The sequence below is a fragment of the Carassius carassius genome, chromosome 30 (assembly GCF_963082965.1).
Source record: "Carassius carassius chromosome 30, fCarCar2.1, whole genome shotgun sequence".
NCBI lineage: Eukaryota > Metazoa > Chordata > Actinopteri > Cypriniformes > Cyprinidae > Carassius > Carassius carassius.
Genome location: NC_081784.1, coordinates 6,454,272 through 6,479,182, shown reverse-complemented (window position 1 = coordinate 6,479,182; position 24,911 = coordinate 6,454,272). Strand labels below are relative to the sequence as shown.

General features: G+C 35.8%; 1 protein-coding gene across 1 annotated transcript in view; it reads left to right on the top strand.

Moving 5' to 3' along the window:
• Window positions 1–2,663: 2,663 nt before the first annotated feature.
• LOC132110480 (collagen alpha-1(XIX) chain-like) overlaps window positions 2,664–24,911 on the top strand; it is a 52,925-nt gene continuing 30,677 nt past the window's right edge. The window contains exons 1-22 of the mRNA XM_059517118.1: window positions 2,664–2,699; window positions 3,157–3,201; window positions 3,559–3,594; window positions 4,050–4,094; window positions 4,606–4,659; window positions 5,624–5,677; window positions 7,063–7,152; window positions 10,248–10,289; window positions 10,875–10,952; window positions 11,342–11,377; window positions 14,327–14,371; window positions 14,523–14,576; window positions 14,813–14,854; window positions 17,872–17,976; window positions 18,362–18,415; window positions 18,742–18,795; window positions 19,260–19,313; window positions 19,439–19,492; window positions 21,212–21,256; window positions 22,109–22,159; window positions 22,271–22,315; window positions 24,546–24,572. Coding sequence (XP_059373101.1) covers window positions 2,667–2,699; window positions 3,157–3,201; window positions 3,559–3,594; window positions 4,050–4,094; window positions 4,606–4,659; window positions 5,624–5,677; window positions 7,063–7,152; window positions 10,248–10,289; window positions 10,875–10,952; window positions 11,342–11,377; window positions 14,327–14,371; window positions 14,523–14,576; window positions 14,813–14,854; window positions 17,872–17,976; window positions 18,362–18,415; window positions 18,742–18,795; window positions 19,260–19,313; window positions 19,439–19,492; window positions 21,212–21,256; window positions 22,109–22,159; window positions 22,271–22,315; window positions 24,546–24,572 — 1,143 coding nt within the window. The 5' untranslated portion in view covers window positions 2,664–2,666. The remainder of the gene's footprint in view (window positions 2,700–3,156; window positions 3,202–3,558; window positions 3,595–4,049; window positions 4,095–4,605; window positions 4,660–5,623; window positions 5,678–7,062; window positions 7,153–10,247; window positions 10,290–10,874; window positions 10,953–11,341; window positions 11,378–14,326; window positions 14,372–14,522; window positions 14,577–14,812; window positions 14,855–17,871; window positions 17,977–18,361; window positions 18,416–18,741; window positions 18,796–19,259; window positions 19,314–19,438; window positions 19,493–21,211; window positions 21,257–22,108; window positions 22,160–22,270; window positions 22,316–24,545; window positions 24,573–24,911) is intronic.

Genomic DNA, 24,911 nt, shown 5'->3' with positions numbered 1-24,911 from the left:
TATAGATGTGTACAGCAATATACTGTGAGAGGGATATGTGTGTTACCGTGTCTCATGTGACTCAAAATAATAAACCACAAAGTTAACAAAACAATTCACTCCAATGTGTTGAGCGAAAGCACTTCCTTGCTGTCTTCATGTGCTATTGGAAACTTCCTATTTCCAACATGATTTCCAGTCATGATTATGAGCTTGTTGCATTCTTTTCTGTTAAAAATAACAGTGGACAGTGGTTTATGAATGCTGATGCTTTGCCTAAATAATTTGATCAGGAGCATCCCCTCCTGTGACCCATGAATTATCTATATGTGTATTCAGAGCCAGTGAGCAACGGACTTTCATAATAATAAAAACTGCGTTAAGGCGCAAGAAAATAATTGTCGCCATTAATCAATTAACGTGATAATAAATCGTTAACTTGCCCAGCCCGTGTGTGTGTGTTTGTGTTTGTGTGTGTGTGTGTGCGTGTGTGTGTGTGTGTGCGTGTGTGTGCGTGTGTGTGTGTGTGTGTGTGTGTGTGTGTGTGTGTGTGTTTGTGTGTATAAATATATAAATTATTCTACATTTAATTTAACGTCAGTGTAGTCCGCAAAACGTTATTGAGGAGAGAATTGAGGGGGAAAATGAGAAAAAAAAATTCTTGTTTGTTTTGCATTTTATGTTTATCAAAGCTGAAGTTATAGTAACTAGCACCACCAACATCTTCTGTCATATTGAGAGTAGAGTACACTGCATCAGCTTCATCTCTGCTGACTGGATACTAATAAGAAAACCTTTGAGAGCCCAGAAGCCAACAGCTTTTTGGTTGCACTTAGCACAAAATTTGCAGGTTTGGAACAGCATTCCATGTGTCAATTAAATCAAAAGGTGGAGACGAAAGGTGCGATTTGACAGCAGGGCACAAAATCAATGATGATGCCTGCTGTGTGAATCTCTAGCTAAATAGGAGAAGGTAGATGACTGTTGCCCCTTTAAACCAGTTTACAATGATTCATGAAGCCTGGAACACCAAACAATTTGATTTTGCCGGTTCTGAAACAGCTAATTATGATAATGGGTGACACAAATATAAACTGGCTTTTAAGAGTTTGATTATTCTCTTATGGTTTCCTCTTTAGTTTGTAATTTGATTGTGGCCGGCTCTGAACGGAGCATGGTGTTTAGAACTAGCTCTGTTTTAATTAAGAATGTATAATTAATGGGGGGGTTTTCTGTCCAAAGAAAAAAAAAATGTTTGAACAATTGTAACATAAATCCCATTTCAAGATTTTAATTACATTCTAGCTTCTATAATGGCAATTAGTTTTTTATCTGAGCTCAGACCTGTGTACGTCAATGTATGGTTGTGCTCAACTGATTTCAGTGCTTTGTTTATTATTTTTTTTTTAAATTGCTTTTGATTGTATAGCACCCAATTTTTCTTTCTTTCTTTTTTAATATTTAGCAGAGATGCATTAAATTTATTAAAAGTGGCAATAATTCTGAAACAAAATATCTTGGTTCCCACAAAAATATTAAACAGCACAACTGTTTTCAACATTGATAATGATAAGAAATGTTTCATGAGTACAAAATCAGTCATGTGACACTGAAGACTGGAATGATGGCTTCTGAAAATTCAGTTTTGCCATCACAGGAATAAATGACATTTTAAAATGCATTAAAATAAAGACAGTTATTTTAATTTGAATTATATATATTATAATATATAATTAAAATAATATATTACATAATAATATTTTAATTAATAATATTTTTATATTTTATTAAATAATTTAAAAAAATCGTATCTACCTTATAGTAGTTTATACTCCAAGATCAATTTACCCAGTATTGTGCAATGTATAATTGTGTTTAAAGTATTTTGCCATTAGCAACATTCTAGCACTAAACTAAATGTTCACTAAATGTTTCAATGCATGTTCCATTTCACCTAGGATGACGTATTAATCTGCAACTCCCTGTGAAGGAAATATAAAGTTTTGGAGCAGAGCTCATATATTTTACATGCATTTATTCAGCGCAATGAATAAATGTACAAAAAAGGAAAAAATGCTACAATTCATTCCTAGGCCAACTTTGTCTTGAAGTTACATCAGGCCTCCTGTTTCATCTTGATTCATGAACTTCTGTTTTACAGCACATGAAATGCAGTAGGTGAATTCATGGATACATCAACAAAACAATCTGTCTTTCACCACAGACTGAAAGCCTTCAGAATGATTGACAGGCTATTAAACCTGCTGGTACTTAATGGGTAAATGGAAAGCTGTAAAGCAGATTCAGAATCCACTTCTGTGTGGCAGACCGTGATGCCCTCTTACTGCAGTGAAAGGCTCTTGCTGTTTTAAATGTCATAAACCCTGGATTAATGTTAATCTCTCGCATCGAGGCTGTCCAGTCAGTTAAGAACGAGACCGGAAGCTTCTGTTTCATGCTTTTGTGGAGATGTTGAGGTTATCACTGAACTGAGAACTAAGCGCATGAGAAAAGATTAAATCATAACTGATAAGGTCTTTCTAAGGATAATTCCATAAGAGCATGCAGGTCCTGGGTTCCTTCATGTACCCTGCAAAAGCAGTCAATGCTGTCTCTCATGATAGTTTTCTGTAACAGTATAAATTAACGTCAATATTAAATAGTCTTTCTTTTTCTTTATTAAGGTGATGACAGCACATGGACTTAGACTTTCTGGAACTGTAAGTTTAGAGACCATTTGAAATATTTTGAAAATACTGATACATCTGAGACCATTGGTGAAAAACATTTTTTTTTTACATTTAATTTAAAATTACAATTATATTTTAGCTTGACACTGTTTATTTTTATTTTATTTTTGCAAATGCAAATCCATGATTCAAAACAATCAGACAGAAACTATGTTTTCATTTATTCCGTGTTTATTCATTTACATCATAACATTGCTTTTTGATATTATTATGATTATTAGTATTACATCACTTTTTTTTGCAATGTATTTGGAAATGATTTTCACTCAGATGAGCTGTTTAAATAACATACTATACAGTACATAGTAAACTGACTCCCTCTGTGTGCTTTTTAAAAAAAAAAAATTTTATATTGTAATAATGCATTTCCTCGATGAATAATCTCTGTCCATTATTGTGTTTGTTTCCTCTTTCTACAATCCATGAGGGGGAAGGAAGTGATAAAGGCCAGAAAGGAGAGAAAGGAGACCAGGTTAGTAGCCACACATTAGCATTGTTTGTCATGCATCCACAACCGATTGTACGATCATTCAAATTTTGAATTTATGCCGAGAAGTTTTTAAAAGTCTGTTTTGGCAGCCTTGTCTTGAAATAAAAAGGAAAATATGAAAGTTGTGCTGAATCAATACAATGGACAGTCAATCAAAATGCTCAATCCACCTCTCTTTAATCTGTAGATGTTTTTAGAGACACAGAGGTTTTAAAAGGAAACATTTTGAAAGCACAGGCACAAAAATATATTTTTCGACCTTGGTCTCTTGTTTTACTGTAGGTCCTCTTGAAAATGTGATTCATGCATTGCAGTCAGCATTTTCTCTTCTTTCACCAGGGTGAAAAAGGTTCTGAAGGCTCAAAAGGTCAACAGGTAAATAAAGTGCACAAAATGTGAAATTTTTGGCATAATGCACAAAAAAACTGATTGTGCAGTGCTCAGCATGTTACAGTGTCCATGTTGAAAGGCTACATGGTCTTTATTTTGGCCATTCCAAGAAAATAAATAGTGATAGTGATAACCATTAACAATTTCTGGATTTTGTCAAATAGTTTGACAGATTTAACTATATTTAACTATATTTAGTGTGTGTGTGTGTGTGTGTGTGTGTCTATAATAATAAATATAATATGAAGTGGGTTAAATCATATAGTTAGCTCTAACTTTTTCAGATGAAATTATACAAATTTATTCTGAAATGTTCTGGTAAATGGCACCATTTTCCAAGAAAGATAATTTTCTTTCTTTCTTCTTTTTCTTTCTTTCTTTCTTTCTTTCTTTCTTTCTTTCTTTCTTTCTTTCTTTCTTTCTTTCTTTCTCTGATGAAGGGCAATACTGGATTGCCTGGACTGACAGGGGCTCCAGGACTTGAGGTATCAACTTCCTGTCTCAATCAACCCTCCACTCTGGCATCTTATGATTTGACCAAGTTAGAAAGAACATTAAAGTCTTCCTACTTTAGTGTGATGGAATTATTGCTGACCTTGTCAATGTGGTTGACCAGCAGAATAGCAGCTCTGTTGTGATCTCTCTGATTTACTGACCAGTGGCAAACGCTTTCTTACGGGTGGCTTATTCCAGTCAGTTCTTGCTGGGTTAAATGGGTTGCGGTATGTTACCAGGTCACAGAAAGCATCTGATTGTGACCTTCATTTTAGTTAAGGACACCGATAGGGACCTCTCAGAATAGCAAGCTGTTAAATTGCTACACAGCTGGTACAGAATCAGTACCTGAAGCAAGAGTTTTCAAAGCATGTTTTCATTTGTTCTCTCTCAGAGTTAGGCACAAACCGATTTCACATTTAGCTAATGACAGTTTCAAACCTGAAATGAGATCATGCTGCTTAATTAAAAAAAGATCTAAACCTGTTTGTGTTCTTACAGGGAAAGCAGGGTCCAACTGGTCCCACTGGCATTCGTGGACTTCCAGGAGACCCGGTAAGCAGAAAAACCCATCCAAAACTGCTTGAGTAAATTTTTAACTGATCAAAAGTACATTTTTGCAAGACAATACATGATGAAATACTGTAAATGAGACGACATGAGAGATAATTAGGGACCAGAATATCATACGCTCTTAAAGGTATGAACTAAAAATGAAAATGTACTCACCCTTAGGCCATCCAAGATAAAGATGAGTTTGTTTCTTCATCAGAACAAGTGTAGAATCAATTTCTTGTTTCTTCATTGGAACAAATTGGAGAAAGCATTACATCACTTGCTTACCAAAGGATTCTCTGCAGGGAATGGGTGCCATCAGAATGAGAGTACATTTTTCATCAATTTTTTTGTTTTTGGGTGAGCTATTCCTTTATGAATTAAGGTTCCAAAAAGGAGTTTTTGCAGTAATGCTATATAAGAACAGTTTTGTGTTCCCTAGTTTGAAGAACATTTTGATATCCTTAAGAACAACATGAAGAGCCTATTGTGAAATTGAAAGATTCTTCACAGTACCACAGAGATTTGCATGGGCAAAAACCACATGAAAATGTAAAAATCTTGATTTAATTTAATCACACTCTCCCCATCCTTTTAGTTTTTACCACTCACTCACTCACTCACTCACTCACAAACACAAGAAAGACAATGCACGTATAAATAACAGAGGCAAGAAATACGAAGAATGCAGAGATGTAAATTGTTGCACAGACAATCAGTAATCAATCGGTAATATGAAAATTAATTTACAGGGACGGGTACATCTGAGTTCTCTACATGTGGGAAGAGACAGCATCAGCATCACAATCTGTTCTCGGCACCTGCTTCTGCTAACGAGCATCTGCCTTTATTCCAAAAAGATGGGAGCACAGGGATGGGGGATGTTATGGATCAAATCAAAAATGAAAAGCGGGAACAGCTAAAGCTGATAGGCATGTGTCTTATCTCTCCTGTTTTTTTCCAGGGTTCTCGTGGTCAGCCAGGACTGCCTGGAAAAGATGGAATGAAAGGAGAAAAGGTACACAAGAGCACTCCGTGACTGGGGCTGCATGTTTCTAATATGATGTTTACTTGGTTTTTCCGTATGTTGAAGCACTAGGCCATGTTCAGAAGAATTTGTTCACAGTTTGCACCAGCTGTAAGCAGATAAAAAGCTCTATGCTGAAATAGTTTCAGAGTTAAGATAGATAGTAGGGTCACTTGAGGTATCCCAAGGAATTACTTCTTCCTGTTTGTAATTTATTGTGGTCCTTTAGACGGCAAAATGTGACATGCCTGTAGAAATACTGGAGATCTTGTCTGAAGCACACTACTGCCTCTGATCTGAAACTAGACCTTCAGCAAATTTGATCTTTAGATGATTTATAGAACTAAACAATGGCTATACACTTTACTGATTTACTTCCAAAATTCTCCCCATCGAGTACCAACCTGAGGACTTAATATTAATAATAATCAAAATATTAGTGATTAAGTAAAAATATTTATATATACATTTTATATATTTTACATTTCATTTTATATTTCATTTTAATTTTAGTTTAAGTATTTTTGTGCTTTTGTCATTTTTATTTATTTATTTATTTATTTACATTTATATATTTTTAATTTTACTTGTTTATATAAAATATCACACTGTTCTTTTAACACAGTTTTAGTAGCATCACTGCTTTAGTATTCCCAAACACTGATTTTCAGATTGTTCCTATGACAGTTTCTCAGTTCTTAACTTGTGTCTTCTTATCTGGCTGAAATTGAGTCTTATGTAAGTTCTGGGAACATGGTTTAAATATCTATTTATATTTATTTATTTATTTATTTTTAATGTATTTGTTTTAATAATTTTATAACACTTTTTTAAAAAATAAATCTATTTTTTATAATATTTTAATTGCCAAAAATATTTTAATGTTAAATTATTATTTTTTTAGTCTTAATTTTATTTTATTTCTAATTTGTACTGTAGATATTCCAATATTATTAATGTTGTTCTTATTTTTTAGTAGTCTAAGACCTTGCATCACAGTAGGAAATATATATTGTTAGACAAATAGCAATATATTGTTAGAAAAATAAATTAAAATTATTGTGAGAAAGTCGACTGGCAATAATGCATTGAAATATTCACAGATCGCTCTAATTAACTACAGCTTCTTTAATAAAGTGAGCAGGTTCAGCATAGCAAATGTTTCGAGTTCTTTTTCTCTCTGAAAGTGCATGATGCGATATCTAGGTTGGTGGCATTTGCCCCAGATGTCTGTGATATTTACGTCCAGCTCTTATATTGTATGTGCGTGTGAAGGCAGGCATGTGTGTGCATTTGTGCGGTGCTCCTCAACCTGTCAAATGACAAACCTGAGGTGACAGCAACTCTAAATGCCAGCTGTCGGTGTGTGTTTGCAGGGTGATGCAGGCGGAGCGCCGGGACTGACTGGTCCCCCGGGCCTCAAGGGTGAACCTGGTGAGCCCTGCTCTGTCGGAATTTGCAATGGGGTAGGTACACTACACCATTCCTGTCTTTCTTTTTCACTTCACCTCCATTTTCCCCACTCAATATCTGCTCTTTGGGCACCACTTATAGACAAACAGAATATCACTCAACACGTATCCAACATCCCACCGCTTTGATGACAGCTCAGATTTAAGAGGCACGCTGACAATGATGTTATGCACCTGTAAATCTGTGACACATTGCCACACATGCATTCTTCCTCTGCCAGCAGCCGGGGTTATTGATGACAGCTTCTTGTTTTCAGCTTTGACAATGAAATACTGTTCATGCTAATTCACCGCTTTGGTTAAACTATCTTTAAAAACGCCTTTGCTGTACCATCCTGACGGTGCACCTGTCAGCTGTCCTGGAATGTTATAGATAGGGTTACATTTCTAGTATGTAATGTAATAGTATAAACACTATTTAAAGACTGCATGAAATTGAAGTTGTGATCATCTTTTCTTCCCTGTTGTGATATATTTCCAAGTAAAGCGGCTTCTTAAAAAAGAAAAAACTGCAGAGCAGGACAGGATTTGGTCCATCGGGAGAGGATTGGGTCATTGAATACTCATTTGCTGTTGTGTCTTATTTCTTGCTGACTTTAAGCGGTTTTCATGTTAGTTAGGTGCCAGCTGAACTCTGACCTAAGAAATTATGTTTTGTTTGCGAGGGAAGGAGAGAAACTGCACATTAACTGTAAAGTCGGTGAGTCATCCAGCATGTAGTATATAGACAGGTGGGTGGTGGGCAGACCGAGCACTTGTTCATCAGCTGAATGATTTGCTGGATGGAAATCAGTATAGCATGAAGTCAGCCACCTTTATTTCCTCGCTTTTAGGGGAAAAAAAGAGAGGCAAATTTATATAAGCAGGGCTTAAAGTATTCCGGCACCGTGCCGGATCTCCGGCGTGTGGCCGTGAGGTAAAAAAATATAATAATATTTGAGAGCCTGCGCATGCAGTTTAATATTTTCGAGCCAATTTATTTCTTCTACCAATCATATGAGAGGAACGCAGCTTTAACTAACGTTACAAGCCTATCAGGAGCAGAGAAGGGCGTGTCCTTGCAACACAGTTTGATTGACGCCCATATGTCAATGTCACGTTAGCGTTGTCGGAGAAAAAAAATGGAGCGCAGATTTATGAAGCCTGGGGATGATGTCCTAGACTCAAAAATAAATGGCGCTTTTTGGCAGTTGGTGCAAGAAACAGACAGCACTGGGCTTGTTTCTGCATGATTTGCTCGAGGAAGCTTCTATATGCCAGCAGCGGTAAGAAAGTGCTTGCTGGCTATGATTTATGTTGCGTTCCAGGCAACCCATAACCCGTGTTTTTCCAACCTTAAACCCGTGAAAGTGTACTGGAACGGCAGTCAAACTCGTGAATTCCCACCCGTGAACTCGTACTAGATCGATGTAACGTTACTCCGAGTTCTGACGTCACACAGCACGCGAAACAACAGTGACAGCCCCTACGGATAACACTGCCCACGGATGCAGTGTTTATGCACGTGGTACACGTTAAAAATAGATTTTAGGACAATGTAACGTTGCAATGAAATTAATAATCTAGCTAAATTTCCTTGCGCTCAGAAAGTTTGGCATGACTTGCCTGGAACGGTACAAAGTCTTTAGTCATGGTTTGAAATAGTGACTTACGAGCTCAAGAAAAACCTGCCTGGAACGCAGCACCAGACTCCGGTCATAGAGCCGCTGCCCGTGCACTCAAACTTACCACGACGTTGCCGGGAGTAGAGACCTGCGCGGGAGGGATTTTTCAGTCCCGCTCCTGCAAAAAATTTGTTATTTTCAGCAAATACTGAAAGCCCTGCGCTAGCTGGAATGCAAAGTACATGGCAACGGCGTCTTTTCCACCACTGGAGGACATCATCCGGTCTACGTGCTTCTAATCCATCCAACTTGACCCTTAAATATCTCGCTATTTCGGAATCGAATTACACGTCGCTGTCTATGGTATCATATTATAAATAAAGGTCTATTTGTTTCTAGTTATTTTATTTTGTTAGATATTTCCACTTTGCGGGAGTCCCGCAAATAATTTTATTTTCCCGCAACCAGCACACAATAATATCTTGCCGCCCGCGTCCGCAGTCACCCATCAAATATTGTCCCGCGCCGCACTCGGTGGCGCTGGGTCCCGCGGGAGTACCGTGAGTGCAGGTCTCTAGCCGGGAACTACTATTAGCTGACACTCCTTTGTCTATGACTGGCCATGTCTGCGATTTAAAAAATACGTTTGTGCACATTTATAGCAGAACATGATTTGTCATTCAGAATTTCGCAGCCACTGGTCACCCTGTGTAGAAAACTGGCAGAAGACAAAAAAAAGCGTTAACTTGCCTGTTGGTTTCAAATCAACATGCGAGTTACATCCCAGAAAAAAAAGTGATAATAGCCTTGATTTCACTTCTAATCTTCAGTTTAGCAGTTCAGTTCTTTAAGCACGTTGAGCACTTAATTATTTAAGCACTTTAAGCACTTGTTATTGTTCAGAGGAAAACACTTTATTTGACATAGTACTTTTAAATAAATGGTGGCAAACATAATCATTGACGAGATTCATGTCCAGACATCCCAACCTGCAAAAAGTCATTTCAGGGAGGAACCAGCCGCCCCCCCCCCCCCCCGCCCCCCAAAGGAAGGAAATACATCTCAGCTGTAGTCACCTTCTTAGTGAGACTTTGAGACATCTGAATGGGAGAACGGAGATATATTGAGCTTAAGTGCTTAAAAAAATGATGCTGACCACAAAAATCTATTTTCCATCAGTGGCATATAGCAAATAATGCTTACTGTAACTCTTTCACACTGTTGGCTCCTGCAATATCACTGCAGTATCAAGTGGTTAAGAAAAAGTGGATTATTTATTTACCTGTTTATATAAAATATGACACTGTTTTTTTTTTTTAACGGTTTTCATAGCATCACTACTTTAGTATTCCCAAAACACTGCTCCTATAAAAGTTTCTCATTTCTTGACTTGTGTCTTCTTATCTGGCTGAAACGGAGTCTTATGTAAGTTCTAGGAATATGGTATTCATTTGAGTTGGTGTTTCATCTCTTGTTTTGCACTAGGAGGAGGTCGTGTCTGGTCTTCGGGGGTCGCGGGGCCCTAAGGTAGGTCACTGTGAGGGATTCTTTTTAAAGTATTCAATTTAGCGTTTGTGTAGTTTATGTATAAAGGAACATCCCCAATCATATTTCCCTGTGCTGTGCTTTGTCTTTTAGTCTTTTTTTTAAATGGTGTGATAAGAAATGTCAGCATTATGAATAATGTTGATTACCACAGAAAACTGTTTTGACTCATTCCCAAAGTTTAAAACAAAGCAAAATGTGTGGAATACAGTTTTTAAACTGAGTTACAAGTCGAAATTGTCTGTGGTAATAGAGCTTAACTTGTATTAAACCCTGAACATTTATTTAAGCCAGTTATATGCTGTCATAAATGATTTGCTTATGCAGAATGCTCTGTTAAAGCTCTTATTTTACTGCTGTGTGTAAGTATCTGTTTGTAAGGGTTTGGTTTTAAATGTACTACTACATACTGCCTAAAGATGTTCGTGATGTTGATATGGCAACCATTTTCAAACCACAATAATTGTTCAGCAAAGCCTTATTGTCTAAACTTGCACTACTTGACGGTGTTCTATGTATTCTGTAGTTAATTTAGTTTGACTGAATGAACTTTTTGCCCTCTACCAGGGTGAGCGAGGTGTACCTGGAGTACCTGGGGATACTGGAGAGAAAGGAGAACCTGGCATTGGAATCACTGGACCCCCTGTAAGTACCTGTTCAAGAATTATAACTTCATTTAAAGGGATAGTTCACACAAAACAGAAAATTCTGTCATTTACTCACTGTCATGTTGTTTCAAACTTTCTTTTGTGGAACACAACTGCTTTGTTCTCATACAGGTTTGCAACGACAATGACTTTTCGCACAGATATACACAGTCTGCATTATCGTTTCTTCATCCCACATACTTCCCAGAAAACAACAAAGTTCACACTATATAATATATAAGCATTTCAAGTAGCCTTAGATCTTAGCATTTATAATTCTTTTGTATATCAGACTGAAAACAATATTTATATGACAAGTGTCACAATTAATAGAAATTTGATTAATTAATTAATTAATTTACTTATTTGTTAATTTATTTCCTGTAGGGTTTGATGGGAGCTAAAGGTGAACCAGGAATTCAGGTAAAAGATCAATTAACATGCAGAAATCAACAAATTACATGTAGACCAAGCATGTAAATGAGATATAATTCATGTACTAGGGGTGGGAGAAGATATTGATTCTCCGATGCATCGCATTCTCTCTTCAACGATTCTGAGCTTAGTGTTTCACACATATGGCACGTGTGTGTGTGTGTGTGTGTGTGTGTGTGTGTGTGTGTGTGTGTGTGTGTGTGTGTGTGTGTGTGTGTGTGTGTGTGTGTGTGTGTGCACTAGACTAGAGACAATCGCGGTGGGCTTCATTGCAAGGGATATCTGCTGAGACAATTCCACCCGCCGTTATTTCAGTTTTACGTTAGATATGCTTTCATTTATGCAGTTTTGAATGCAGTATGTATTAGATGCAGGAAACGCATGTACTGACTTTCACGTGCACTTTGTTTTTGTTAATACAATAATTTTGTTGTGTATTTAAGGCGAGACACTGCAGGTGAATAGGTAAAAAAAATAACTAATAGTTATCACCTTACTTACCCAGTTGATTGATTACATTGATTATTGCAAAAAAAAATTTGTATTACAAGTTTTCAAAAATGTGATGTTTAAATATGCAAATGAGGTATTATTGAATGAAATATGCGCTAATTTGCATAAATGTCTAGTACAAACATCTGAACACTAGATGAAGTCAGTTTAAAAAAATGTGTTAAATTTTTTTTTTGACATACAGTATTAGAGTCAAATGTTTTTACAGAGGGAATTCTGGGTATCTTTTTTTGTCACTCCATAATTCAGAAAATACATTGAACAGCCAGAAAACAATAGATTTTCACAATTTTGGGGGAGTAAAATGTTGTATATAATCAAGGAAAATATATATGAACAAATCCCTCTGTAAAAACCTTCAGAATATAGACAGGAATAAAAATGTAAAGTTTGGTGTGTGTAAGTGCTACTGAAGTGGAGATTTATGGCTCAGTGTTGGAGAAAAAACTCATTTTTAGAAAACGGCCTTTAAAAATATGTATTGTAATTGAAATCTATTGACACAAACAGATAAAGTGCTATAAAAGAAACACTTAACAGTGTATTTTGGATGTTTTCCTTCCACTTGTTTGAAAAAGAACTTTATGAAAAACCAAAAAGCCCAAAATCGCTAAATTAACAGGGGTTTGAAAAAACAGTGTTTTTGCCTGCAGTGTCTTAAAGGACTAATCCCCCTGTGGAGTCAATATAATGCCGCATATACTGTATATTCAAAATAATAAATGCAAACGAAAATTAAAGTATTGAGAAAAATAAATGTGCTTTTTGCAAACAAAAATATAGAGTTGCAAAACATAAATGAAACGCAATGATTTGCAATACATATTTTCCATGGCCATATTTACTAATTTATTTGCACTTTTCACGTGCACTTTCTTTTTGTTTGTCCTAAAGCTTGATTACGGCTGCGGTTAAATGCACTTGCATCTCCAAATACTTTTATGATACAAAATTGGTATAAACACAGTCAGGTATGTTTTCAGAACAGGGCAAAACATCTGATTTGTTGAAATAGATCTGGGCATTAGTGTGAATGCAGCCTATTAAAGCTGCCACTGACTATGATGTCATCAGTAATAATCAAACAGCAATAATGCTGAGGAAAAACTATGATTGTCTTTAAGCTTTCGAATACTTAAAGCACTCTTAGATCCTGAAAGTACTTTTTGTTTATCACTTGTTACTTTATTACTTTATATTTGCTTGTTTAAAATCTATATTTAGTTATATTTATATTTAGTTGATTATCAATTTAGTTGACTGAAAAATTTTAATTAAAATATAAATGAAAATGTAGCCATGTGCAGTAATGTTTAAAATTGAGGATGTGGCGCATCACGATGCATGTGAAATCGAATGAAATCGAATCGTTGAGATGATCACCGTAATCGAATCTTGAAACCAATCAAGATTCACACCCCTATAGTGTACTTATACATTGATATTACATATTTTTTATGATGTTAAAAAAGTTAACACAGAGATTGAATCTAGATTGTGTTGAAAATGTTGAAGCAAGTGAATTTATATGATGGTGTTATTGTAGGGCTGCACAATTAATCGAATTTCTAATTGTGATTACAATTATGGATGCCACAATCGTTCAAAGCAGCAGTTAACAGTTCAAAGTCCACTAATGTTAGTCTGCATGCTTAAGATATGTTTTATTTTATTTTTGTTATCTTAAGGGTTTTTCCATTGTTTTAGTATAACATTATAATACCATTCATATTGTTTTTTTCTTTTTTATAATTTAAAGAAGAAACCAATCCGATGTATATTTGACTTTTGAGGCTTAATACACTTAATTAAAGCACTAAAGGATTTTCAGTTAGAATGTTTTCAGCTTGTTTATTTTCATATAAAAATACGGCATACAGTTGCATGAAACAGTGGTATAAACACCATTCAATGTAAATTGTGATCATAATCATAATTACAATTTCAAGGGAATAATCGACAGTTATTCCTCTGGAGTCTAAGGGTATTTTTAGGCCCTTGAGAAGTTTTGTCATGCCCTGACATTTGTGCTTTTTTCAGTTTCTTATAAATATATAAATGGGTAAAGTCTAATCTCACTGTAATCAGCACAAACTGGGCTATAATAATATGTGAGTAGCATGTATGTACATGATTGTATTTTTGAGAAAAAAAATATTATGCGTGGTTAGTGACAAACTAAAAATGTTAAATCACTTGAATAAGGCAAAACAACACATACAGAACATTGGTTCCCGGGATTTTTGAGAACTGGAGCTTGTAGCCTAGAATTTTTCTTTCTAAATTATGTGAAAATCATCTTGTTTACTCACTTACAGAAAACAATATATTGATTTACATTTTCTAAGACACTTTTTGTTGGTAAAAGTCATATGCGAGTAGGATTTTTTTCATAACCATGCAGCCCTAGTGTTATTTTCACAGGGTCCTCGTGGACCTGCAGGATCAGTTGGAGTGCAAGGAATTATGGTGAGAAATGCTTTTATTACTTTAAATCCAAAACATTTCCCAAGGTGAAAATATCAAAATATTTATATGTGAGAATTATTTTATATAAATAATACTTAAATACCTTAAATATTCTTAAATTCATATATGTTTTTGTGTATTAATCTGAAAGGGGCCTCCAGGCCCACAAGGCAGACCAGGACCCCCTGGACCCCGTGGAGAACCGGTTTGTATTTTTATTTTTTTTTAACTAACATGCTGATATTGCCTTTTTCTGGACATTCCTAGAAACGAAGTTAATATCCAGGTACACACAATATGTTTGTTTATGATATGCAAATGAAAATAGTTGAATTACGATATTGACATAGCACTCCATGGGGAATAAAATAAATATTTGTTTGTACAGCGTCTCATTTTCTAATGTTGTATCTAATACTGCTCTAAATGGTTCTTTTTCAGACAGCACTACCTATTGTTGGAGATATGGGGACATTACTGAAGGTACTGTTTCATCCAGCTATCTAGTCTAATGGATGCTAACATTAATAGTATGAATTATGATGAACAGAACTAAATAATATAAAGAAAAGATGCAGAATTTACAGCAAGGTCTTATGCACCCAAAAAGTTTCCTTTGAGATGCATATCAGCAAGACTTTTGCAGACTTTGAAACCTTTCATCTCAAACTAAAGGTGTTTAAAAATCTATTTTAAACTCTGTTGGCTTCTGTTAGATCATGGGGGGATCTTAAGACAGATCTTACCCCATGTAACCTAGAAGAAGCATTTTTTCCCTCTATTAAACCAGAAGATTTCAGAAGCATTGCATTTCCTATTATACACAATATTTTAGTAACAAAACACAAATGACAGAATATAGCCAGTGGCGATATAAAGCCCATTTTGATCTGAAATCGCTCTGAAGAACTTTAAAGCATTTAAAATTTATTTAATTGTCCGCTCTTTTGCTCTCTTTCAAACTCTTTAAATTCATGTAAATTCAGCACTTAGAAAAAGAAACATTCTTTGAACTTTCTCTCACTGCTCTCCCTTTAATTTTTCTATACAAGTACTTTTTGTTCTGTCTTCCTCCATTGCTGACTGTTTGGGCATCATACATTCATCTCTATGCAACTAAAGAAGATAAAGAAACTTCAGAAAAGAGAAATGCCCATGTTCAAATACTGATGCAGTGAGATTCTTAGGACTGAACTGTCAAACACAACAACACAGAGAGCTACTTAAACTAGCTTATGCAATGCAATTCATCTCCAGTTTAGATTTGATGTGTTTTCATATACAAAGAAAAATGCATTAAAACATACTTAAATGTCAAAAGAACAAGCAAGTTGTCTACAGATTTTGAATTGGGTCATGTCACGCAATAAATAATAAATATATTTTGAGGGCATTCTCTCTTCTACCTAATAAAAAAAGGAAAAATATTACCAAAATAATTTGCTGTGTACAATAATTTTGTTGTGTATTTAAAAGAACAATTCACCCCCCCCCCCCAAAATAAAAATAAATAAATAAATAAATAAATAAATAAAATGTAATCATATTCAAGTCATTCCTTGAATATGATTTTTTCTTCTGTGAAACACAAGAGGACATGCAAATATCAACCCGCTCTTTTGTTTTACACAATAAAAGTACTGTAGATGATTTATGTACTTGCAGTTTCAAAAAGCACCATGAAACACTACAAAAGCACAGCTTGTCTATGACTTACAATTAAAGAAAATATTATATATATACAATTTTACTTCTCAGTTTATTTAGCCTACATTTTTGGCATTATTAATTATCATTCACTGTTTATGGTAAAAAGCAGCTCTGGCATTCTATCTAACAATATTTTAATTGTTGGGACAAATGTTGCTAACATATATATATATATATATATATATATAGATATAGATATATATATATATATTTGTCTATAATTGTTATTTAAAATCAAGATCTGATTTACAGTTTAATGCCGAAATCTAAAAATTTTAGGTGTTGAAACCCTTTTTGAATGTGTACAAATTTCCTTTTCTCCTCTAATGTTATACCTCCACTGCTATGTCGGTTACATTCAATTTGCTAATTGTCAGTCTTGCACAAACAACACAAATATAAATGTGGCTCCTGAATCACCCTGCACTTATTGAGCGGGTCAGACTAATGCACTAGTAAATTGCTACCTTCAGATACACGCTGGTTCCACGTACGAAAAGTGCATCCAATGTGAAATGTCAACGCAATCCTTACAACCCATTACGCTAAACCACTGATTACGCTTCGCAAGTATACAGTTTCACTCTTAAAGAGCACAAGAGAAAAATGCTGCTTATGTAGCTCCGGAGTTTCAAAACCGCTTTTGAAAGCACCTTTGCTTCTGCTTTTTCTGTTTGTCTCCGTATCAATGGGTAAATCTATTGAGGTGAATGCATTAGGCTGGCAAGGTTAAAATCTCGGGGAAAAGGCTTTGAAAAAAAAAGTGCTTCCATAATGCATGACTTTTATCAAGTTTTCTGCTTGTGAATTGTTTGTAACTTCGGGTTTGACATTTAGCGTTTTTAGCTATGTGCAAAGCTAGATTGCCGTGCCAAATGTGTCTATGAAAGCTGGTAAAAGCATAAACATGAATCTTAAACTAATGCAATAAAGGTCAGAAGCAGATAAACCTGTCTAGAGCTCATGAGCACAAAAAAGGACATTGGAGTCTGTTAAACTGTGAGTGAGGTAAACTATGCCATGTTTTACTTAAGTTGTCTTTTAGAAGAAATGAGATGTAGGTAAAATTAATCCTTATCATATTTCAGAATATCTACTATAAAATTATAAGGAAGCATTTATGACATGATCATAGAAATATAACTTCTCGAAATGTCCAAACATCGTCCAAGTCAAGGTGCAAGTTGAATCATTGGTGAATTTTTAAACCATTAAAAAATAACCATGAATCAGGTCATTTAAAAATGCACAGTATATCAGAACTTCAGTTTGTTGCATATTATTCAGGACTTTCAAATTCAGCTAAATAGGTTTTGTGTTTTATAATAATATTTCCTGCATTCTAAGGCATACCATTACTGTTAGTTGAGCAACTGACACAACTTTAGCATTTGACACAGTTTAGTCCACAAAAAAAAATTTCTGTGATACCATTTTGCTTAATTTTACTTGTTTTTAGACCAATAAAGTTCTATATTTTATACATAAGCAAATCACAAGATGTATTATATGTATTTTAAAACTGGGAAAAGTTTGCATTTTAAAATAAAACTAATTTTACCGGTCAAATTCTTAGTTTGATATGCTTTGTCTCAGCATTAGAGAAAATCCTTTAATTTTTCTCATCTGCATAATGTAATCACAGGCAACTATATTTGATGGATCCTTTCTGAATATTAATTTTGAGATGTGTTGCATCCTGAGTTTATCTGAACAGAAGGAGAGTGAGATTTAAAGAGAGAAAGTGGGATTTCTGCACCCTATATTGTGTGTGTTTGTGATGTTGGCAGAACGCCTGCAGTGTGTGTCAGAACAGAGTACCAGGACTGCCAGGGCAGAAAGGAGAAAAAGGTTCCCTTGGAACTCCAGGTATCCCAGGAATGGATGGAGTAAAGGTACAATTTTAATCTCCTCACTAATTAATATTCTGTTCTTCCACCTGAGATTCCCTAGCACTGCTTTCTGTCTTTTCTGGCTGATGCAATTAACTGATTGTTTATAGATGGCACCTTTGTAGACACAAATACATCAGACATTTCTGCAGTCCAGTCATTTGATATGAATGTGTATATAATATGAAACAGTGGGTTTTAATCCTGGTCCTTTTTTGAGTTTGTGCTCTCATTCTGTAAAATGCATCCCACTTTGTTTAATGTTTAATTATGATTACATTCATACATTAACTGTGGCCAAAGTGTTCAAATGCTAGGCTGCACTACTGCATATTCTTGTTTCTGTCTTGTGGATCTGGCTCCTTATGTTCTGGGTTGGCTTTGACAGGGGGATCAGGGACTTCGGGGCCCAGCTGGTAATCCTGGAAAAGAGGGTCCGAAGGTAAATCGCCCTAAATCAGAGATTAGAGAAGAGAGTCGTGTGATTGGCAAACACATGAGCTTTAGCTGTAATTCTGGAAGTACATTGCCTCTGTTACAACAAGGCATTGCAGGGCAAATATATAACACATGGTGCAACAATTGTAGGAAATAATGGTTTGTATTCTTGTTCAGTCGAGTGCCTGGATGTGAGACATTCAGTGACAGGCAAGAATTGAGGCCAGAGATAAACATTAATAATATATGAGAGCATTCTTAGAGAGAAAGTAAATCAAAAGATTGTACTTACTGTCTCAACTATTTTCCATCTGTCTCGTTGTCATGTAGGGAGTGAAGGGTGAGAGAGGCTTTCCTGGTCCGATGGGCTACAAGGGTGATGAGGTGAGTTATCAGAATTACATAGTGCAATGCAACAAATCGAACTAATCCTGTTACAGTTAGTGGAGTTGTCTGATGCGTCATAGTTGACTACTGTACTGCTGCTTATGGAACTGAATTTTTCAGACTCTGGATCTGAAATGAAGTGATTTTATTTGTTTGACCAGTTTGCTGTTTGCATAGGTATTTAAATGTACTTCTGGCATATATATCATCAGTTTATGTCCGGTTGTTTTGTATACTTTTGCATTTGAAGTAATGCTAACATTGTATAGAAATGTATTTGCTACTCTACAGTTGGGCCAATGGATTTTCATTAAAAAATAAATAAATAAAAGGTAATTTTCATTTTTATGTTGTTGAAGTTTAGCCTCAAGCTTACAGTTAATTGGTCCAAGGTTAAAGAATGCATTAGCATACAATACAATTATTACTACAATGGTATTTGTCTGTTTCTCTATTCCCAGGGGTCCCCAGGTGTGCCAGGATTGCCTGGATCCACAGGCCGCATGGGTCCACAGGTGAGAATTTTCCAATAAAAATAAATGTTATCATGACTTCATAATTACTGCATGGCTACTACATTTTTTTTTCCTTGCGATGTATCTAATCATAAATAACCTCATGCATAATCCTCTGCATTTAGGGACTTATTGGCAGACCAGGACCTGCAGGGCCCCTAGGACCAAAGGGAGAACGGGTAAGTGTAATCAAGTCATAATATCTGCTTGAAGAATCTAAAACAATATTTAGTACCTTAAAAAAAGATAAAGTTATTTCAAACCCAGACATACTATTAATTATTTGTAGAACAAAGTGAGATGTTTGCAGACTGTTCATGCTATATTTTTCTATAGAATATACATTATGGACATATGGATAATGTCAAGTACATAAGTGAACACTAGATTTGAGGGCTGCCATATGAGAAGATAAAAAACAGAATAATGTATTAAAATTTGGACCATTTCTTTCACAAAATGATCATATGTTCTCAGAAGGCCTGAAATGTAATGTGAATGGACCACTTTCGTGATGGCTTTGTATTTTTTGTTCAATCTTTAAAATGGTTAATTTTGCCGGTGCCGATAGCCTTGTGGAGAGCGTGCTTGTAATGATGAGCCAGAGACGTTCGGATCCAAATGCAGCGCTTTATCAAAGAATGGTCAAACAGGCAGAAATCAGGAATGGCGTCAGGTATGTCAGGGATAACCAGAGTCAAAACCAGAAACAAGCAGAGATCGGGGCAGGCAGCAGAGAATCAGAGTCGGAGTAATCAGTCCAAAGATCAAACACAGGAATAACAAACACAGGCAGAAACGCTCGGAAATGTTAGACAGGCTAAACAAGACTTCGCAGTGAGTGAGAGTGAGTGTGCTGCTTTTATGTGTGTGTGTAAATGAGGTGCAGGTGTGGCAAGGAAATTGGCTGATGAATGAGGTGCAGGTGTGGCAGGGTGATTGTGATGCAGTGACTCATGGGTAATGTAGTTCGGGTGTGGTGCAACAGTATGAGAGGTGCTAGTGTCCAAGTGACATCTGGTGGTTGATGGGTGGAATGGTCCTGAGTGGAGTGCCCTCTACTGAATCTCATGGGCACTCCATCTAATGATCGTGACAGTGCTGGCATAACAGCGCCATTGCGCTATGGGCGAACCGAGTTCGAGTCCCAACTCGAGGACCTTTCCTGATCCTACCCCCCATCTCTCTTCCATTTTGCTTTCTGTCAGTTATGATTTGTCCTATTGTAATAAAAGTGAAAATGACAAAAAAGTATTTTTCTTTTTTTTAAATGGTTCATTTTCTATTCCACTTATATAAGTTTTAGCATACAGGTTTAGCACAACACGAGAGTGAGTAAATATATATATATATATATATAATGTTTGGATTCTAGAGTAAAAAAAATAAAATTGTTTATTTGTTATGTATATCATTTTAAATGTTATGTTTACAAATTCCAGAGTTAAACAGAATTTTAGAGTGGGATAAAATCAAAATGTAAGGCACATCTTTTTCTCACTTTTCTTTGACCCATCTGCATCTGTATGAGTCACACACTGCCTGATAAATGGCTGGACTAATACTCGGTTAGCGGGAGATGAGTGAATATGCTGCTTAATGTGTTCAACAAGCTAGTGGTGTGGCCTGCAGTGTGCAGACATACACTAGAAAGGGGATAGAGGCATTTTTCAAAGGTTGAGAGCCAAGCTCCACTGAGAGCCAACCCAATAGAGCCAAGGGGCATCAAGTGTATCCTCAAAACTTCCAAATGCTCTATCTGACACCTGTTATTATTCACAACATTTGCTAACACTGCAGTGTGGTGTTGGCCCTGACTCTCAATGCAATCAAATACTTTGTTTGGAGAGGCAGTTTGTGTTATGCGTGTAAAGAAAATAAATGTATTTCTGTTCCAGGGCAGCGAAGGACTGCAAGGCAGACCCGGACCTCCTGGACCCCCTGTAAGTTCTGAATTAAAGTGTGCATTTTCTACACCACTAGGAATTGCAAACATAATTGCATAAATGACGAATACTTTCCTAATGGTTTCCCACTGTCTGTCATTGGTCGCCAAAAAGATATCTTCGCCCCAATCTAGCATTACATGGTTGGAGTTTTGAATACAACAAGCAATGTTTTGATAGTGCACCAGTATTTATCCTTTTTGGGAAAATCAGCATACATGTGGTTTATTCATAGTTCTCTCTGCATACTGTGTAAAAATGGAATGGGAACAACAATTTTACATAGAAAAAAAATCTGCTATAAATGAGATGGTTATAAGTGAGATGGGTATTTGATAAAAGTGTGCTTTAATCAAATAAAAAAATATTTTTGAATACTTGTATTTGTAGTTTCATACAAGTTCAGACCTGAATATTTGCTTCAGCAGCCCACGTAATCATGTGGCTGTCATTTCAGTGAACAAGAAATATGCCAAATCTATTTTCTTCAACACTCTAGCTCATTTCAAACAAGCATAAGAAATGAAAAACTGAAATGTATACAGTATGCAGTGCTCTGATACATTAAATTGACAGCCATAATTTCATTACCACATTAGTGGCCCTAGAAATCCAAGCGAAATGACAATAATAGACTCATATTTAGTTTGTTTCCCTTAAGATTTTATAGCTTGATGAATGATAAATAAGGAGAAGAATCTCATTGACTTGACTTGTATTTGAAGGAGGAAACTATGACATATCTGGAAACCATAATATCATATTGATTTGGGTGGGTTATTTTGACTTGAGCCAATAAGCAACCACCTAGCAACATACTTAAAAACCTAGTAAACTTGTTCTTTTCAGGGTGTCCCATATGCAGAGGGCAATGGGATGAGCAGTCTCTATAAGCTTCAGGTAAAACTTTAAACTGATACTAAAACACACTCACAGCATTTTAGGATGTAACATATTTGTCATATTGTTCACACTTCATAAAACTGCAATAATCCTTTTTATTATTTATAGAATGGCGCAGCTAATACAGGTCAACCCGGACCACCAGGGCCCCCGGTATGTGTCATATTTTTTAAATGATGTACCACATTAAATAAATAGCTCTTTGACAGTGAAGTTAAATGTCAATACACAAAGAAGCTACATTGATTTGGGAATCTTTATTCGGTTTCGCCACTGATTTCAAGAGGTTTACACAGCGTGAATTGAAGGATGGATCAAGGCCACACAGACAAAAATCTGAAACTCAGACAATGACAGTAGCCCAGAGGGAGAAGGTCAAAACAAACCCATCACACATACTCAACAAAGTAGCTGCTTGTAAAGAAGGGGTAACTGAAATGCAGCGCTTTTACAGGAAAAAAAAGAGAGAGAAATATGTATAAAAGAGCTTTTCTGCCCTAGTGGTATCATCAGATTAGCTTATCAACACAGTGACACGCACACTTATCAGTCTGTATGTAATGTGTCCTTCCTTTCCATGAAGAACAAGAGTGTATTCCCTCCTGGGCTATCTTTACCAGACCACCCAGAACTCTGGAAATGCTAAAACCTTATCAGTAGGTCTGAAAGAGGACATTCTCCAATCTCCCTCCTTACTGCGATAGACTCAATGAGTTGCTTACAAGTCCCTGGGGATGCTTTGTTTCGGTTTATCCTCAACTGAACTTGTTCTAAGTGGGACGTGGCACCTCCTGTTAATGTGCCGCAGCTGGAGAAGACCACACTCAGACAAAGCACACTTAAAATTCCATTGAACTTCATTTGAACAATCAAGAGGCTTGTGATTGGAAGAACGAATCATGTCATAGGGTTGTGTTAGCATGCAGAGTCAGGATATATTAGCTCTCTTGTGTGCTAAACGGTAAAATGATGTTTTGAATGTAGTATTTAATCTCGTTTTATTGGGGGAAATAAGGAAAATTGGAGGCACTCTTGGCTGTCAACTCAAAAACTGGTTAAATTTGCCTCAATTCACTTTAGTGTTTTTATTTTATGTCTAATGCAGCTCTGTTTGGCTTTGTTCCTGAACCTAGCATGCTTCATCACTAAGTATGGTCTACAAAGGCAGCATCCTAAGCATTATTTGGTTTGAAACTCTACATAGGCATAAACAGTCACATATGCACAGCACACATCATGCCTTAAATTCTTAGATAGATAGAGCACTATTCAGAATTCAGTTAAGGAGGCCTTGAAAAACCTATTTAATTTGCTGAATTTGAGGTACTGTATTTAAATAATTGGGGCAGCAAATGGGAATTCAGAATTGTGATTCAAGTTTTGTAATTTTAATTTAACTAAACCTACACCCCACGTTTCAGCAAAAAAAAAAAAAGAAAAAGGAAAGGCATAACCAAACTAAAATAGTTAGTTAACGAAGCCTTTGTTACATGCATTCTTGTAGTTTTATTTGAATGAAGACATTTGTCAGTGGAATTGGAATTATGAATTAATACAGAAAAAAATATGTTTTTAAGGGCAGCTTTTGTATTATGCGTTTAAATGTAAATAATAAAGTTTTGCATTTTTTTTCTCATTCAGCTTCTTTTTAGCTCTATTTCCTGAAATTAAAATTACAATACATAATATATATTCATCGAATATATATTAATTCATGATATCATTATTTGTTTTTATCAAATCAACTGTGTTAGAAGAACCCAAAATACCTCAACATCTTAACACAATTTTATAATCAGTAGATTCAAATGCTGTCAAATATTTATCTAATAACATTGTAGTGGACATTTTGTGGTGCTCTGTTGCAAAATTATAATCTCTGAGTTGGCTGAATAAATCATACTGAACTGAGTTAATATTTCTAATCACTCAAGTAAAAATGTATTCTAGATGTGAATTGTTAATTACATGATGCAATTGTTTATTGTAAACTTCCTAGCCTTCCTTTCTTGTGTGATTCAAATTTCTTTGAATTACAACCCACTAAATTCTACTTCCTGTCATACCCATTAAACTTCCTGGGGTATGTTGTCAGTTTAATTCAAATTCACATATGAAATGCAAACTATCCAATTCTTAAATTCTGAGTTGTGCTCTACCCTGTTAGACTGACAGCTCACTCAGCTTTGGAACAGAAATCTGTCAGCATAATTCCCTTGTGGGTCTTTTGTTTGACAGTCACTTGATTGTGTTACTGTTTGACAGCAAATCTAAGCAGATGTCATCCAGCTAATTACACAGATTGGATTAATTAATAGTACACATAGCAGTAAGGTTAAATAAGGTCAGTTTCACAGGCTAATTTTGTGCTTTTGATTTCCAGGGGCCCAAAGGAGATGAAGGAAGGATGGTGAGTTTTGCTTCTCTGTGATTTGTATTGAATGGTTTTCTGTCTTTCTATGTCTATAGATTTGAGGGAAACAGGTCTGACCAGCACTTGCTTTCTGGCTGGTCTCCATTAATCACAGCTCCTGGCTCTGAAGTTGCCCGACCATGACAGTTTAGTCACACAGCATTCTCAACAACAAAAGAAGTGATCAGGAACTGTGCCTAAATCAAATTGTCGCTGCATATTTTTCTGCCTGTGGGAGATTTGGTGAACGCAGTACATGCACAGTCTCCAACAAAAACGCATGCACGACAACGACAGATCGCTACAATAGCAACAATGCAGCTACAGCAGCCAAAA